Source organism: Lontra canadensis, unplaced genomic scaffold, assembly GCF_010015895.1.
Source record: "Lontra canadensis isolate GAN:19392208 unplaced genomic scaffold, GSC_riverotter_1.0 scaffold38, whole genome shotgun sequence".
In the NCBI taxonomy this organism is placed as follows: domain Eukaryota; kingdom Metazoa; phylum Chordata; class Mammalia; order Carnivora; family Mustelidae; genus Lontra; species Lontra canadensis.
The window spans coordinates 15170455-15188776 of record NW_022631032.1 but is presented as its reverse complement, the minus strand read 5'-3'; the positions used below and the strand labels follow the sequence as shown (position 1 = coordinate 15188776).

Sequence of the window (18322 nt, the reverse complement as noted above, 5' to 3'; positions counted from 1 at the left end):
GCAAGTGCAGCCCACAACAGGCAGAGATTCAGGGTAGATGTCTAGACTGAAAGGAAAAGCGACTCGGACACAATAGTAGGATGCAAGTGACACAAACAGGTGAAGTATTATAACTGATTCTGATAAACAGCAGACACTGCACTGCAGGGCACTACAGTACCTCTTCTTCATAAAGCCACTACTTTCAAGAGCAGCTGATGTAGCTAACTTTCCTAACACAGAGAGGCAGACAGAGAGGTAGAAAAATAAGGAGACAGAAAAACACGTCCCAAATGAAAGAATAAGATAAAATCATAGCAAGAGATCTAAGTGAAATAGAAATAAGTAATGGGCTTGATAAAGAATTTAAAGTAATAATCACAAAGATACTGGACTTCAGAAATAGGTGGAGAACATTAGTGAGACCTTGACAAAGAGATAAAAACTAACATATCAGAAATGAAAAACTCAATAAATGAAATTAAAAAAATAATAGGTGAAATAAATAGTAGGTTATAGGAAGCAGAGAAGGGTATCAGTGACCTGGAGGACAGAGTAATGGAAAGCAATCAAGCTGAAAAGGTGAGAGACAAACAAATACTGTATAATGAGAATAGATGTAGAGAATTCAGTGACTCCATCAAGCATAATAATATTCACATTATAGGGATACCAGAAGAGAGAGAAAGGGAGGCAGAAATGTATTTGAAGAAATAAGAGCTGAAAACTTCCTGAATCTAGGAAGGGAAACAAAGATCCAGATTCAGGAGGCACAAAGATTCTCCCAACAAATTCATCTCAAGGAGGTCCATACCAAGACACACAGTAATTAAAATTGCAAAAAACAAAAACAGTGATAAAGAATGTTACAATTTGCAAGGGAAAAGATGAGTGTTAAATACAAAGAAAATCTTCTAAGTCTAGCAGCACATTTTTCAGCAGAAACTTTCCAGTCCAGAAGAGAGTGGCATGATGTATTCAAAGTGCTAAAAGGGAAAAATCTGCAGCCAAAAGTACTCTATCCAGCAAGGTTATCATTCAGAATAGAAGGGGAGATAAAGAATTTCTGAGACAAACAAAAGTTAAAAGAATTCATGACCACTAAACCACTCCTATGAGAATGTTAAGGGGGACTCTGTGAATGGAAAACAAAAACCATAAGTAAGAGTAAAACAAAAAAAAAACAAACAAAAAAACAGAAAGCACAAATACAAAAAAAAAAGTGTATCTGTAAAAATCAGTCAAGAGAAGCACAAAATAAAAGGATGTAAAGTATGATACCATATATCTCAAAGGTGGAGGGGAGAGGAGTAAAGGATGAGTTCAAAATTGAAGCAACCATCAGCTTAATATAGACTACTATAAGCAAAAGATGTTATATATAAACCTAATGATAACACAAATAAAAAGAGTAATATATGTGCAAAAAATGAAAAGTAAGGAATCCAAGTATATCACCAAAGAAAACCAGCAAACCATGAAAGAGCAAGAGAAGAAAGGTCAGAGAAAAACTGCAAAAACAACGACAAAACAAAAACTGCAAAAACGACAAAACAACTATAATCAATACATATATATCAATAGTTACTTTGAATGTCACTGGACTAAATGTTCCAATCAAAAGACATATGGTATCAGAAAGGATAAAAAAAACAAGACCCATCTATATGCTGCCTATAATTTCTATATGTGGAGACTGAGCATAGTTTGCATGAGAAAAGAAATAAAGGGCATTGCTATGCAAATGTATGGAGAGTCCTGTTTAAACAGGAGGGCTAAATCTGCATGCATTTCTTCTTCAATTTTCATTTGTTTGGAAGCATGGGAAAAACAATGTCCCCAGAGAGAAGGATTTTGAAGGTTTGTATGCTGGTCTTTGAAAAAATAAATTTGAAGAAGGCAAGAGAGTTTACAGTCATGGGGAAAGGCATACTCTGGGGTAAAGGACAGGGAAGAAATACATTTTTTTTTTTTTTAAAGCCGAGAGTAGTTTCGTAGTTTAAGTAAAATATTAAATGATGTGGCACAAAAAATATTAAGTTCTATAAATGCCTAATCATCACTCAAAATTTAGTCTGTGATAATTTAGTCTTTTAAAAGAACTTTCCGAGTTAAAGTCATTTTTCTTTTTTTTCCTAAACAAAATAACTTCTCAGAGTATTTCTCTAGATTCTACCTACAAGTGCTCATTAGCCCTTGATGCTCTCTGGGGTGAATTTTTTTGGTTTGGCCAATGGTTCCTCAGCTGCCGGCACTTTCTTGTTCCTTTCATCTAAGTAGAAACTTTGAAAGGTACTTAGTTTTTGAAACAAGATAGAATTCTTTCAAACTTGTATGCTAAGACACTTTAGAACTTGAATTTGACTTCACACCATGATTATACAAAAAATAAAAGATCAAGTGCTTACAAGGTTAAATTTCAGGAAAGCTCTCTCGGATGCAAGACAAAGGCGGGGTATAAAATGAAAACAAAAGTAGCCTGAGTTAAAGAGGTATTTGAATTTACTCTCCACTCAAGACTGCTCCTCTCTGCACGCTGAAACAGGTTGGTTTTTTCATTTTCTCATTCTAATTGAAATAAGATTGTTTTTTAAAGCCCAAAGACTTTATATACTTACCTATGTAAAGGAAGTGTTGATGCACAAAAGTCTAAATGTTAACATATGCAAAAAGAGCTATTTGAAAACAGCTATACACTTTAATCTTAAAACAAAAATATGAATATAGCAAGAAGAAAACATATTATTTCTGGCATTATGTTAATACCATTACTTGCCTATAAAACTTTGTTAAAGAGAAAATAGGTTGTTATACTATTTTTTCTGTTTTATTTTACAAATGCTATTTTTGTTCTTGTAATAATTATAAAGACATCTAAAATGTGTTCCTGTATGTCTGACAGAAGGATCAATTCCTGCAAATAATTTCCATTCCTGTCCTATTTACTCACATTTTTTAGTAAAATTCTTATTTAAAAATATACTTCCTTAATGTCTTATATTATTTGTGCATATTATGTCTTATCATCAGGTTCAAGATTTGTGATGAATGAGAAAGAGAAAACAAAGTTCATACTGTGTTAATAATTAACACATAAGAAAATGATGACCAGAATGGTCTTCCAGATTGGAAATTTTCAAATTAACTTAAGGGTAAAAATAGTCATTTTAAATTGTTGGCACCCAGTTTTTACATAATGAAAGCAGTTCTTCTATGTGGTGTATTTCCTTGAGGGCCTTCTCTGCTTTACTCATCCAAACAAGGTTAGTAAGAATAATAATATTCTTTTGGAAATGTACCATAAGTTGGCACACTGTTTTAAAAATACTGTTTTCATTAATGATTCTGTAAGAATATTAGAGCTTTTCCCAAGGACAAAAATAACCAAGGGGAGACAGAAAGGCTAAGGAAAAGGCAAAATAAAACTCAGCAGTAAAATAAAAACACTGAATGTCATTTTTATATACATTTTAAACCTTGTGAATTCTGGGGACACCTGGGTGGCTCGGACAGTTAAGCATCTGCCTTCAGCTCAGGTCATGATACCAGGGTCCTGGGATCCAGCCCCACATTGGGCTCCTTGCTCATCTGGGAGCCTGCTTCTCCCTCTCCCTCTGCCTGCTGCTATCCCTGCCTGTGCGCTCTCTCTCTGTCAAATAAATAAGTAAAATCTTAAAAACAAAAAGCAAAGAACAACAACAACAAAAAAACCACGTAAATTCTCTGTGAGCTTATTTTACTCCTATAAGGTGTTAATAACCAATATAGTAAAATAACTAATGATGAGGCAAGATGATTCCTGCCATACCATCTATATATTCTAGACTAATAGCTTTAAATCTGCTTGTAAGTCCTTTAGTTTGACAAATATTTACTGAGCACTTATTGTATACCAGCCACTCTCCATGTAGTCATTACAAACATAAATCCAACAGGTCATACTCTTAGGGAACTAAGAAACACATTTTTTCACATAATGGGGTCAGTTCTCTGAGAATGAACATAGGTATGTATGTAGATATAGCTATTGGATCAGGAAAATCTTCTGGGGAGGTGACATCCAAGTTAACTGAGAAGGAATTGGCTCTTTAAGAGAAGGGCAGGAAATAGTCTATCAGATGAAGGAACAGAATGAGTAATGGTGCAGACATGTGCTGCAGCATGGTGTGTGCCAGCAAACTGCTTGCAGATGAGTACTGTGACTATCTGGGGTGTAGAGAGATATAGCACAGCGTGGGGTGCAATATAGAGAGATGTAGCAGGAACCATGGTCATTTTTATATACATTTAAAAACTTGTGAATTCTGGGACAAGTTAAGCATCTGCTTAACATTATGCAGGGAGCTGTGGGCATTATGCTAAGTATGTATCGTTAGCTTGGATTGTATCTTTCAGGTGGAGAAATGTATCTTTCAGGTGAGGAGCTTAGCAGAAGAGTGACAGATTGACACTGCAGAGATAGAGAGCTCTGGTGGCAGTAAGAAAAATGATTTTGACCAAGAGGTCGTAAGAAGGAAAAAGAATAGGAGATACCAGTTGGGAAGATACTGTAATAGGCCAGGTAAGAAACAACGGCAGTCGAATGGTGCAGATGTGTCAAAGAGGGCAAATTAAAAGAGATAGATTCACAGTCTATTTGTAAGGTAAAATCAGAAACTAGGGGCTGACTGAAAATTAGGGATGAATGTGACAGAAGTCAAGGACACTGTAGGCTTAAGACTCCGGTAACTGGTGGAATAATGCTCCTGAATGGTAGCATACTTTCAGCATGTGTGACAGCTTTTCAAGGGAAGCTAACTAGAGGAAACTTTGTTTTTTAAAGGCAAGCCAGTGAAATTAAGTATAAACACTGAGTTAATTTATTTAACTTATTTTAAAATAAATTCATTTAAAAATATGTTTATAAATAAAAATATATTTATTTTAGCTGAATAAAGTATTTGCTTATTTAATTCATTGCCAATATCCTACATAAGAATCACAAAGTTGTGTCTGTAAAAAATATAAATTTTCTTTTTCTTTTGTTGAAATCTGACTAAATTTTCATATTTTAAAAGCTATATAAAAGTCATTACTTTGATTTAGGGTTTAATGATTAAGAAAATTCCACAGCGTGTTATTTTTATCTTTCTTGGGTAAATTCCAGCTCCTGCACACAGACTGGTAAAAACAAAAGATGAAGAACTAATCTTGGGGATGCCTGGGTGGCTCAGTTGTCAAGCGTCTGCCTTTGGCTCAGGTCATGACCCCAGCGTCCTGGGATCAAGCCCCATATCGGGCTCCTGCTCTGTGGGAAGCTTGCTTCTCCCTCTCCCACTCCCCCTGCTTGTGCTCCCTCTCTCACTGTGACTGTCTTTGTCAAATATATTAAATAAAATCTTTAAGAAAAAAAAAAAAGAACTAATCAACTAATCTTGGAGCTATACTCCAATGTGGCTTCCACCGAAGAATTTCAAATTTCAAAAAGCGGCAGATTCAGCCTCACCTACGTTATAGCAAAAATCTACTCTCTAGTAAAAGAACAAAACTTACATTACTTTAAAAAGTGTTTCCTTTTAAACAATATTAAAATGAATATTCTGTATTCTTTTTGACATTTAGATCGGAGCCATGACTTTGGAACACAACCAGTCAACAGATTACTACTATGAGGAAAATGAAATGAATGGCACTCATGACTACAGTCAGTATGAAGTGATTTGTATAAAAGAGGAAGTCAGAAAATTTGCAAAAGTTTTCTTGCCCGCCTTCTTCACAATAGCTTTCATCATTGGAATTGCAGGCAATTCCATAGTGGTGGCAATTTATGCCTATTACAAGAAGCAGAGAACCAAAACGGATGTGTACATCCTGAACTTGGCAGTGGCAGATTTACTCCTTCTATTCACTCTGCCTTTTTGGGCAGTTAATGCAGTTCATGGGTGGGTTTTAGGGAGAATCATGTGCAAAGTCACTTCAGCCTTGTATACAGTCAACTTTGTCTCTGGAATGCAGTTTCTGGCTTGTATCAGCATAGACAGATACTGGGCTGTAACTAAAGCCCCACGTCAACCAGGAGTGGGGAAACCATGCTGGCTTATCTGTTTCTGTGTCTGGATGGCTGCCATCTTGCTGAGTATACCTCAGCTGGTTTTTTATACAGTCAACCACAAGGCTAGGTGCATTCCCATCTTTCCATATCACCTAGGAACATCAGTGAAAGCATCAATTCAAATGCTGGAAATCTGCATTGGATTTGTAATACCCTTTCTTATTATGGGAGTGTGCTACTTTGTCACAGCAAGAACACTTATCAGGATGCCCAACATTAAAAAATCTCGTCCCCTCAAAGTTCTGCTCACAGTGGTTATAGTTTTTATTGTCACTCAGCTGCCTTATAACATTGTCCGGTTCTGCCAAGTCATAGACATTATCTACTCTCTGATCACCGACTGCAACATGAGCAAACGCATGGATGTTGCCATCCAAATCACAGAGAGCATTGCACTCTTTCACAGCTGCCTCAACCCAATCCTGTATGTTTTCATGGGAGCCTCTTTCAAAAACTACATTATGAAAGTTGCTAAGAAATACGGGTCCTGGAGAAGACAAAGACAAAATGCGGAGGAGATTCCTTTCGATTCAGATGATCCTACAGAGCCAACCAGTACTTTCAGCATTTAAATGTAAGACTGCTGCCTCTTGCTTCGATACACATGAATGATGCTTCTCCCTCAGATAAAACATCTGCTTTATTCTGAAACTTAAATCTCAAATACCCTAGTGCCAACTTATAGCAATCAAGAGGTGGGGGGAAGGTGGGGAGAATATAGCAACCAGGAAGAGGAGGAAATGACATAATAAATGCAGAAAACATGAACTTAAAGTTAACAATATAGGAAAATAGTATTAACAGGTATAAATAATAAAAACACTATGCTATGAATTAGGCCATCTGAAACAGATTAATAAAAAGGCTTATATTAAGGGGCATTTCTAATTATTTTAAAAGATCTAAATTTTAATGTAAGAATGATTTCACTGCATAATTTCAGTATTTGAATAACTATACAACAAAATTTAATCCTTTTTTCTTGTTTCTTAGTTTGTAAGTGATTTCCTAAGATCCCAGAAATAACAATGTAACAATAAAAATATTACATAAAAAGCTTTACTGGCCCTGGTAAACTTTTTTTTTTTTCCTTTTATCCCTGGTAAATTTCTGAACATGTGCTTCCATGATGTTAATTTTCTTTAGTAATAAACTGGTTATCCCATTAGATTTACCTGTATACTCTAGAAGCAATCTTTAGATAATCATATTTACCTAGATTCCAATTTTGCGAGTTCCTAAAGGACTTACCCATTTATGTGAGTCTATTACTGAGGGTTGACTAAACAATATATTTTCTTACATACAGATTCTTATATTTTTGCTTAAGCACTTACATTTTTAAGCAATAAAAGTATGTGACACGGTAGATGATTCTTAATAACATGTATATCTTATCTCTTTAAATACAATTATTTATAAATTATAGTTCATTTAATATGTCCCTACTGAGGGGTGCCTGGGTGGCTCAGTGGGCTTAGGCTCAGGTCATGATCTCAGGGTCCTGGGATCAAGCCCCACATTGGGCTCTCTGCTTGGCAGGGAGCCTGCTTCCTCCTCCCCCTCTGCCTGCCTCTCTGCCTACTTGAGATCTCTCTGTCAAATAAATAAAATCTTTTAAAAAAATATGTCCCTACTGAAATTTAATTTTGAAAGAAATGACAGTGATCAATAGTGTACACTAATACGAATTTTCTCTCTCACAAACTATAAAAAACTGTGAACTGTAAAACTGTAGGGAAAAAAAAGACAAGTTTTCTGCTCTTAAAATAAATATCACCTACTCAAGATATGTTATCTTAAAATTACTTTTTGGGGGGCACCTATGTGGCACTGTTGGTTGAGCCTCTGGCTCTTAGTTTTGGCTCAGGTAGTGATCTTGGGGTCGTTAAGATCAATCCCCAGGTTGGGCTCTGCACTCAGCATGAAGTCTGCTTAGAGTTTCTCTCTCCCTCTCTCTGTGCCTCTGTCCTACCCCCCCCCACCCCTGCACTCTCTCCCTCTTGCCAAAATAAGTATTTTTTAAAAATTACCTTTTTTTTAATCAAGTATTTCTAAATTTGAATATGCCTTCAAAGCCAGAATTTAAAGAACGGGGTGATCATGAAACTAATAATTATGTATCATATTATCCTAGCACAGCACCTGGGACAAAGGATGGATCTGAATACTCACCACTGCTCCACCATTTCTTGCCATTAATTACATAGCTATCTCCATCTCGTTGGATGCTACATTCAATATTTGTGGCATCACTCGAAGCTACATCGGGCTCTATAAATAAGCAAAGGTTGAATTTACAGGCAGGCAGACATCATCAGTTTACAAAAAGAGATTTTAGATAAGGAAATGTGAACTCTTTGAGGATAGAGGCATGTTCCTATCCTTCCCCCCTTCCACTCTAGTTCTCCTATAACCTACATATAGTAAGTACTCAGTAAATGTGCACTGGAAGAATGAATGAATGAATTTTGAACACTGGCGATCAGCAATCTGAATTGTGTTCTTGGCTTCCTCACTGATGGATGATTCAAGATAACTCACTCAATCCTTTCTCCAATTATCAAAAGTAGATTAAGTATACTGTTGTTTACTGTCCACAATAGAAATCTACTAAATACTAAATATTTGCAAGCCAGATTTCCCCACCATGTAGTTTACTATCTTAGACAATTTCCAACCCTGCCTTGCAAATCCCATCAGGAATGCTTTCACTGACTTATTTCGCATTCTGTAAAGACTGATCAACACAATTTCTTCAAAAAGTTTTCCATGGGACACCCTTACACAACTGCTTTACTGTATGGCATTTCAAAATGTGCAGGTTAGCTCTCACTTGTAGTCGTCTGCACTTGCTAATATGCTGCTCTTTTAAATTGGTCCTTCAGATATTTTGTGCATTCTATTTCTAAAACTAGAGACCCATGGGGTTCCTTTAGAAAGGGAGCTGTGTACTTATTTTGTAACCTCCAATTAGTGGTTTGAAGATAACATGTCACTTCAGATGTTCAATAAATGCCTCTCACCGATTTTAAATGGAGATCAGTTTTCCTATTACAAATACATACAATGTTATAGAAGACTTTTAAGTCTGGCTAAAATTATGGCCAGATGACATTTAGTTTAATTCCAAGCTCAACTATATAATGATGACTTTTTCCTTTGAAAAATTCTTACTGACTGTTTCCTATGTACAAATGGTACCAAACCCATTTTTAACATGCTCCTAATTTTACTTCCCCACATGATCATAATCTGAACTATGTGATCAGCCCTGGTGAATGGTCTATTTTTCTAGGTTCATGGCAAAGTATTTTGTAACTATCAGTAAAAATTATTACAAAGACAAATATTTCATACATAAGGGCAAAAAAGATATTAAATATACATACACGGCAATTTTAGAAATGCAAGTCAAAAGATTATGAAATTAAGTTTACTCTGCTGCTAAATGCTTAAAGTAGACTATCAGAAAACATCACTGGGTATCCTCCCAAAGGGGAGGACAATTTGATTCTGCACATTTAAAAATGCCAAAATTTGAAACAGGGCTCAAAACAAGTACATGCTCGTCTCTGTCCATGGGGAAATTTGCCTAAAACACAGAGCCACTCTTTCATTTTAGCTTACCCATAATAACTCCAGGATGATTGCACAAGGGGAGAACCATGATTTGCTTTTACCTGTCATACAGAAGCAAGAGGCAATGTTCCCTTGAAGAAGAGGCTCAAGCCACTGCTGCTTCTGCTCTTTACTTCCATATAGGTGGAGGACCTCCATGTTCCCTGTGTCTGTATGTAATAAACAAAACAAAACAAAACACATTTCTTTGGCGTTTAAAAATTTACTAATATGGAATCCAAACTTTATGTTGGAATTATATACATGTATCTTTTTTTAATATAATTTTATTGGCTTTAATTGCATTGTCATGTTTTCCCAAGTTGTTTTCTTTTTTTTTTTTTTAAAGATTTTATTTATTTGACAGAGATCACAAGTAGGCAGAGAGGCAGGCAGAGAGAGAGGGAGAAGCAGACTCCCTGCTGAGCAGAGATCCTGATGCAGGACTCGATCCCAAGACCCTGGGATCATGACCTGGGCCAAAGGCAGAGGCTTTAACCCACTGAGTCAGCCAGGAGCCCCTACATGTATCTTTTTAAAGTAAACATTTGCTTACAAAAATATTTTGAAACATAATAGTAAAGATAATTTATAATGAAGGTATGCCATAAATAATTATTATAAATATATGGCATTTGGTGCATATTTATTCAATTTGTGTTGAATTATGACACTTGTCCGCTTCATCCCAATAAAACATGGCTTTAATGAGGTCTGACTCATTTAGGACTAAGGAAAACAATTCACTGTCTTAATCTTTCCCTGCTTTCTTGCAAATATGCTTTGCTAGGAGTGGCTGCAATGCTCCTGGAGAACAATTATCATTCCACGCTCTACTGAGACTCCATTGCTGAGACTCCTGTTCCTCGAACATACGATGTGCTCTCTAACTTTCACCTGTTTGCCTGTGCCAAACCTTCTCTCAGGTCCAATTCTACCCATCATTCCTAAGTAAATTCCTGCTTTTGAGCCACTTCCACCATGAAGAATCTCTGATTACACAGTCAGAAATATCTCCTTCCTCTGAACTCACAGAGTAATTATTGTCTCTTTACCTCTACCATTGTTCTTACTATTGTGCACCCCCTCCCATCTATGAAAGCACTAGGTGGTATCTCAAGAATGATAAACACAGAATCCCCGATAGAAAATGACAGCAGATAACTTCAAAGACCCTTTCCAACCCTCAGAGGGCATTGTTCAGTAACTGAAACACAACTATCACTCTCATATAAAAAAGAATGCTTTATACCTGCCATGGAGGAAAACACTCTAGGGGCTTTTCTCCGATACTTGTTCCTATCAAACTTCTAAAAAAATACTATTTAAAACCTTTCCCTTGAAAACTGATTACTCACAAGATTTATTTATTTTTATTTTTTAAAGAACTTATTTATTATTTATTTATCAGAGAGAGAGAGAGAGCGAGAGAGAGCAAGTGCACAAGCAGGGTGAGCAGCAGCAGGCAGAGGGAGAAGCAGGCTCCTCGCTGAGCAAGGAGTCCAATGCAGAATTTGATCCCAGGCCTCTGGGATCATGACCTGAGCTGAAGGCAGATGCTCAACCAACTGAGCCACCCAGGCATCCCACTCATAAGATTTTTCGAAAATGATTTATTTTAGAGAGAGGGTGAGAGACTGTGTGGTGGGGGGACAGAGGGAAAGGGAGAGAGAGAATCTCAAGCAGACTCCTCGCTGAGCAGGGAACCTAACACAGGGCTTGATCCCACAACCCTGAGATCATGACCTCAGCTGGAATCAAGACTCAGACACTTAACAGAATGAACCACCTAGGTGCCCCAATTATTTATAAGATTTTCAAGAAGTTTTCAATATCACCTTTAAATATGACTTGAAGTACAGTCACTGAAATGCCTATGAAAATGGAGTTAAATCTAAGTTAAGTCTCTCAAAATGTGTTTGCAGTCTGTCTAGACACTACCAACAGAGCCAAAGTTATATTAAAATGCACAAAATTCCTAATAGATTAACATCAGTTTAAAATTCTTTTTGGCTGAGAGAAAAAATGAGTCTTGAGTTATAATTAATGAAGCTCACTATTTTCTTCGCTTATTTTAAATTCACTGTTTCTTGTTATAGTTCAAATGAGGTAAATATTGACTAAGATCTTTCAAAAATTGTCAGTTTGTTCTGAGAAGCTGGCAAAACGAAGCTATCATTTAGGGGTTGGGAGAAAGCCTGGATAAATTAGTTCTACAAAAAAATTACCCTCTCTCCCAAATCAGCCCATAGGCCCTCCAAATTTTCTAGTACAGCTATAAAATTAAAATTGCTATTTTCAACATTCTAATATACAATATTGTATACTTTGTGAAGGGCAAAAAAAAAAAAAAAAAGACTAATTGGAAGACTACATATGTTTTCCCTAAGCTTTTAGAACTATTTGGAAAGCTTGAGTAGAAATTCATCTTTTATACTTAAGAAACCTCCCAAAGTATTTAATTAACATCTGTTATATTCCCTTCTTTTTCTGCTTTGGAAACGCTCCGAAACACAATGTCCTAAGGCCTTCATGAAGATATCTCCACTACAAAGAGAAAACGCCTAGTTTTCTACTTATGGTTTTATACATCCTTGTTTGCTAAGGAGAGTTGCTAATCATACTCTGGCCAAAGAAAATGTTATTTTCCTGGCCAATTTTTAAATTTCAGCAGTTTGGTGATATCATTTAGAGAGTACAACTGATAGACTCATGAAATTTTAATACTAGAATTTTTAATGCTAAGCAAATAAATGATCTTCTAGTGAAAAGGGAGTTCATAGGTCAAATGGAGAAAATAGTGGCAGAGCTGTGTCTGCAAAGGAAGTCTTCTATAGCATTATTTTTCATATTATGAAAATATTATAAACTATTAGTTATATTATATAACCATATTATGACCTATTAGTATGTCATGAAATCAATTTAATGGAATATGGCTATCATTCTCTAAAAAATAGATCAAAATAGAATATATTAGATTCGACTAGACTCACTGGAAAATATCTGAATATACTGTATGTAATAAAGGAAATTATTATTTCATGAAACCCTTTTTCAGTAATATATACGCCTCTCATTTCTTATTCCCCAAGTCCTTTGATCAATCCATCCATCCATCCATGAACATACATGTATAACTACATATGCTACATATTGGGTCACAATATAAATTATATTTCTTACTATAAGTAGCAATAAAAAAAAGTTTTAAGCAAAAGACTACCAGTTCTCCTTCCACAAAATTATGCCACCTATACAGTAATAGCTTCACATAAATGAGATGAAATCTTTAGAAATTCTATAATAGATTTCTTGACTTTTACAGTAGCCTCATTACTGGATTAAAATGTAGTAGAGCAGTAATTTGATAAATTGGTGATTTGAAGAAGGAAAACCACCACGGATAAATTCAACCAACATCAGAAGTTTATAGCTACCTTAATGGTTTCAAATAAATGAGAGTCAAAGTCCACTGTCCAAACACCTTACTATGCAACCAGACTGTGTCTTCTCTCAGATACCCAAATACTTATTTTTGGTAGTTCCATCCTTCATTAACTCTTTTTGGGAGAGCTTTAGCAGCAGGGCCGTACAATGAGTACAAAAGGCAATACTGAGGTCCAACTTGTTCAGTGACAATATAGGATATCATACCATCAACCTTCTATAACAAATTAAATGTTGGTCCTTTACTGGGAGCAACAGAGTAACTAGAGAAACTAGGAGGAAAAAAGACAAGATATTCCCTGGGTCTAACCTAGACATACTGAACCAAATCTACAGGGATGGAGTCTATGAATCTGTTTTTATTTTGTTTTTTTTTAAAGTTCCTTAGTGAGTTCTTTGACAAATCCATATTTGAAAACATCTTCTACAGACACAGTACAGGTTTATCTGTCCCATATGACCTTTTAAACAAAAATTTTTTTAGACTTTTATTTATTTATTTGAGAGAGAGAGAACACAAAGAGAGAGGGAGAAGCAGACTTCCTGCTGAGTAGACAGCCCTGCAGGACTCCATCCTAGGACCCTGAAATTATGACCTGAGCAGACTGCAGACATGTAACTGAGCCACCCAGGCACCCCCTTCTGTATTATGTTTTCAAAGAAAAGTTGGCCTCCTTCCTTTATCCTTCCAATTTTTCATGCCAGAATCTTTGGAGGCATCCTTGAGTTCCTCTTTCCTCTTCCTTCAAAATATATTTAGAATCTTTCTACTTCTCACCTACTGCTACCACCCTAGAACAAATCCCCATCATCTCTAACAAGGATTATTACAACAGACTCCCTGCTTCCTTCCTTCCCTCCTTTTGTTAATTCCTAATACATTCGTCAAAGCGATTCTTTTAAAACTGATATAACATCTTGTCACTGCTCTGGTCAAATCTCCCATGGCTTCACCGTTCATAGGAGGTATAAGCCCTAACCTGCCCCATAAGGCCGTTTACTCTCTGATATCTTCTCTTACTATTCTCTTACTATTCCTAACTATGCCAAGTTCCTTGACTCTTCTTGGAATACACCAATCATACTCTTGCCTTAGGGTCTATGCAATTTCTGTTTCCTCTGCTATGGAAATTCCTTCCCCAGATAACATCATAGCTAACTCTCATGCTTTTATTAAGTCTTTATCGAATATCATTTTCTCAGTAAGGCCTAACCTCATCATTCCATGTTAAATTGTAATTTGCATTTCTTGTTCCCCAGCATTCCAACGTTGCCCTACCCTGCTGGTTTTTTTCTCCCCAAAGCACTTTTCATCTTCAAACTGACTACATAATTTACTTACTTATAATATTTATTATTTATTTCTGTCTCCCTCCATTAGAACATCATCAGCTCCATGAGGGCAAGAATCTTTGTGTATTTTATTCTTTGATACATCCCAAGGATCTAGAATACTGCTTGGCACATAGTAAGTAATCAATAAATAACTGGTGAATAGGAGCACCTGGATGGCTCACTTGCAAGAGGGTGTGACTTTTGATCTCGGGGTTATGAGTTAGAGCCCCATGTTGAGTGTAGAGTTTACTTAAATAAATTTTTAAAAACTTAAAAAAAAAACAACTGGTGAAGAAATGGAGAGACAGTGAGGCTAACCAAGATCTGGAACTCTCGATCCATTCCAATTAGCCATATAAATATCGAAGATCCAATCGTGAAGTTGTAATCTTTATATTGCCAGTACCTCTGGAGGTGGCCTCTATTCACTAATACTCTTAATGCAATGATGTTTAACAAAAGAATAATCCAGTGAGAATATCAGATCCATTTAAAATATTTAAATCAAAGTAACTGAGAAATATAATTGTAGACAAGTTTATAAACCAATGACTTTGTGTAGAAAAACTTCTTGTCTTAAAATAGAGGAATTTCAAACACTGCTCAGAATATCTGAGAAAGTTCTGTTTTTAAATAATATAGTAACCTGGTGCTTGGCAGTTAAAGACATCTGGAGCAAAAAAGCATTTTCCTGTTTCTTCAGCAATCAACGCATAGTCCACCTGGCTGAGACCGCTCACAGCTGGCAAAAACAAGTTCCAGAGGCCTTCTGCTTTGGCCATTTCCTGTCAAGGTGATGAATACGCCAGAGTGATCATAATTTACCATGCACTAAAATAGCTTATTTTTAAAAGATACTGCTATTTATGCTTCTTGCAACTTAAAAACACTTATGAAGTTACTTGTTTTATTTACCTTACAGTGTGTAAAACCAAATAGTTACTATCTCATTAGAAATCAACAATTTCCTGTTAAAGAAATGCCCTTTTCTCCAAGTTTCCTTAGATTTGGCTGAAAAACTAAATTTGCTTTCCTGAGTACCTCTTACTGAATTATAGTTATTACAGAATCTCCCACATTTGAGTGTAAGTATGCCAAACATACTATTTTGTATATTTTAATTTCTTATGTGTGTTATGGTTAGGATTTAAAAGCATGAAATTTAGACCAAGTGCATGTGGGACAAATGTTCTGCTTGACTTCTATTGTAATTTTGCAACAGATGGTAGTGAGTGCTGTTGATCGTATTTTTTCTTTCAATAGCTGTAAGAAGTTATCATCATCACATACCACATACAAAATGTTATGTAATCTACTTTGTATACTATAGGTTCTGTTCTTAACTTTCTTTTTAAAAAGTTATTTCTGATATATTTATTCTCTACATATATAACAACAGCAATGACAAACTAAGGTTTCAAAAAACACCTGCATATTCATTTTCCAACATTAAATGCTTTCTTGTTTTTCTTACCTTAAGTTTATCAATCACTAAAGGTTTTTTCCATCTGTCCACTGAATTTTCATTTTGAATGTAGAACTCAATTACCTCCTTAAAGTAATAATAAGAAAAAAGTTCATTAGCTAAAGTTAATACAAAGTAAATAATGCCATAAACTGCAAATATCCAAAGTAAACCTATTTAGATGAAGAAGCTTTTCAAACTGCTATTAAATCAGTAATATTTCTTTCCAAAACCAGATACATGAGTATAAACAAATTTAGAGGTTTGTTGCTCACAAAATTATGCTGCCTTGATATTAGATAACAGACTTCCAAAATCTTGTACCAAGATTTAGTGTTCCCTTTTTAGCAATATAGCTCACTGGGCAGTCATAGGAACCCCTCTCAAAGTAGCACAACTAAAAATAACAGAGAAAATATTTAAAATAATGGAAAAAAAATACATGTAATGAATAGCTGTGCTGGAAGAACAATAAGGAAATTCCTCAGTGGTCAGAAATAAAAAAGCCTGACTCTTCAGGTGTTACAAAAGTACTTGTTTCAAGCCACCATTAGCAAAAATTAGCAAAACTAACAGTGTAACAAAACTGAATCACACTCCCCAAAGACTACAGACAAAAAAAACAAAAAGATCATATATAGAATAAAGTATTTGTGTCCAATAGATTTAAAGAATAAAGGAAGGAAGGAATTAAAAGTATGACAACGGTTATCAAAATTGGCCAAATTTGAAAAAGAACAATCAAAAAGTAAAAGAATCAAAAGCAACTTGAGGAAAAGAAAAAAACACATTAATTAAATTAAAAAATTCAAGCAGTGGTTCTTATAAACAATTGAGAACTGAATTCCCAGTGCAACAAATGAAGGCAGAAATCAGTGTCTTCAGTTGCTAAGAGAAAATAACTGTCAACCTAGAATTCTATGTCCAATAAAACAATCTTTCAAGAATTAGGGCAAAATAAAGGCATTAGAGATAAAGAAACAGAAAGAATCAGAATCATTACTTCCCTCTCTTGAGCAAAAAAGGAAAATAAAAAGAAAAAAAATCAAAGAAAAGGTTGCTAGCGGATTCTCATTAAAGGAAATTGATCCTAAAAGAAACATCTGAGTTGCAAGAAGAAACAGTAAATAAAGTGGTAAATACATGGGTAAATATAAATTAAAAACTAGCCACACCAAACAGTAATAATAATCACTAATTTGTGCAACTAAAATAATCAAGATGAACTAAAATATGGATTGGGAAGGCATTTCCCAATATTTTGCTGTTACAGAATCTCTATACCTAATTTTTTTTACTTATGCTAGAATTATAGATTAAAATCTGTGACTATAGTCACAAGGCCACATTACAAAATTATTTTCTAAAATTGTTCCACTCCTTTATAGTCATATAATACACAAAACTGTTCTTTTATTAAGCATGGCTAGTCTAGGGAAATGATGTATTTAATGAAAACTGCAAGAAGACAAAGGACAGCTTTTTTTCACCAGGATGAAGAGCATTCATCATTTCTGTCAGGAAGTCAGTTGAATGGGAGATTTCCTGTTTAGGGTTGTTTATTATGTCCATCCCTTGTACTGCAGTAGAAATAGTCAATGCTACAATATATTATGCAATACATTTACAAATTCCTCATCTCTGACTATCTCTTTATGATACTACAGTTCTGAGAAATTAAATCACCCAATGTTTACATAATTATTTTAAAAACTTGTGTGATTTAATACTTTCTGTTCTGAAGTCTATCCATTTAGAGATCTGCAAAATCTGTTTGTATTGCGGTAAAAGTCAGAATTAATGTAAAATCTCATTATAAAGAAGGTTTCTTTAGTTCTTAGAGTATGAAAAACAGTATATTGGTGAAAGGAGAAAGCAGAAAATACACTTGATGCCTAATCGATTCCCCCCAAATAGCACCTTTAACATCTAACTTCCTCCTAACTTACTGAGATACTGCTTTGCAGTATGTTAGTTCAGAATCTTAAATCTGAGCCTACAAATAATTTTGCAGTATAATATGTTTTTCACCTTAAAGTTGTCTATTAGAAAAAAGCAACAGTTCTTTAATAGTACATTACACTTAAGAGGAAAATATGACTAATGTTATCTTTATATTGTAAGTGTATTCTCAAGACTATGTTGCTAGTTCTTATCTTAAATTCTATTTTTTAGGACTTCTTAGCCATTTTATTTTTATTTTTTTTTAGAGAGAGAGCATGCACATGTGGCGGTTGGGTAGAGGGACAGAGAGGGAGAGAGAGAATCTTAATCAGGCTCCACACCCTGTGTGAGCCCAATGTGGGATTTGATCTTATGACCCTGAGATCATGATCTGAGCTAAAATCAAGAGCTGGGTGCTTAATTGACTGAGCCACCCA

The 18322-nt window shown here is 35.2% G+C and overlaps 2 protein-coding genes across 4 annotated transcripts in view; one reads left to right on the top strand and one right to left on the bottom strand.

The window, feature by feature from the left end:
- The window catches only part of ACAD11 (acyl-CoA dehydrogenase family member 11), an 88039-nt gene that overhangs the window by 34549 nt on the left and 35168 nt on the right, over positions 1–18322 (bottom strand). The window contains exons 10-13 of the mRNA XM_032869689.1: positions 15951–16028; positions 15123–15261; positions 9754–9861; positions 8246–8344 (exon numbers count right to left, since the gene is read on the bottom strand). Coding sequence (XP_032725580.1) covers positions 8246–8344; positions 9754–9861; positions 15123–15261; positions 15951–16028 — 424 coding nt within the window. The remainder of the gene's footprint in view (positions 1–8245; positions 8345–9753; positions 9862–15122; positions 15262–15950; positions 16029–18322) is intronic.
- On the top strand, positions 1794–7121 carry ACKR4 (atypical chemokine receptor 4). Of its 3 annotated transcripts, none has more exons than XM_032869695.1 (4): positions 1813–1839; positions 2149–2271; positions 2403–2524; positions 5581–7121. In XM_032869695.1, exon 4 carries the CDS (start codon positions 5590–5592, stop codon positions 6640–6642), a length of 1053 nt encoding a protein of 350 aa, XP_032725586.1. In that variant the 5' UTR covers positions 1813–1839; positions 2149–2271; positions 2403–2524; positions 5581–5589; the 3' UTR covers positions 6643–7121. The 3 variants fall into 3 exon arrangements, with proteins under 3 accessions (XP_032725583.1, XP_032725586.1, XP_032725584.1); XM_032869693.1 differs by having other exon boundaries at positions 1821–1839; positions 2136–2271; XM_032869692.1 differs by having other exon boundaries at positions 1794–2271.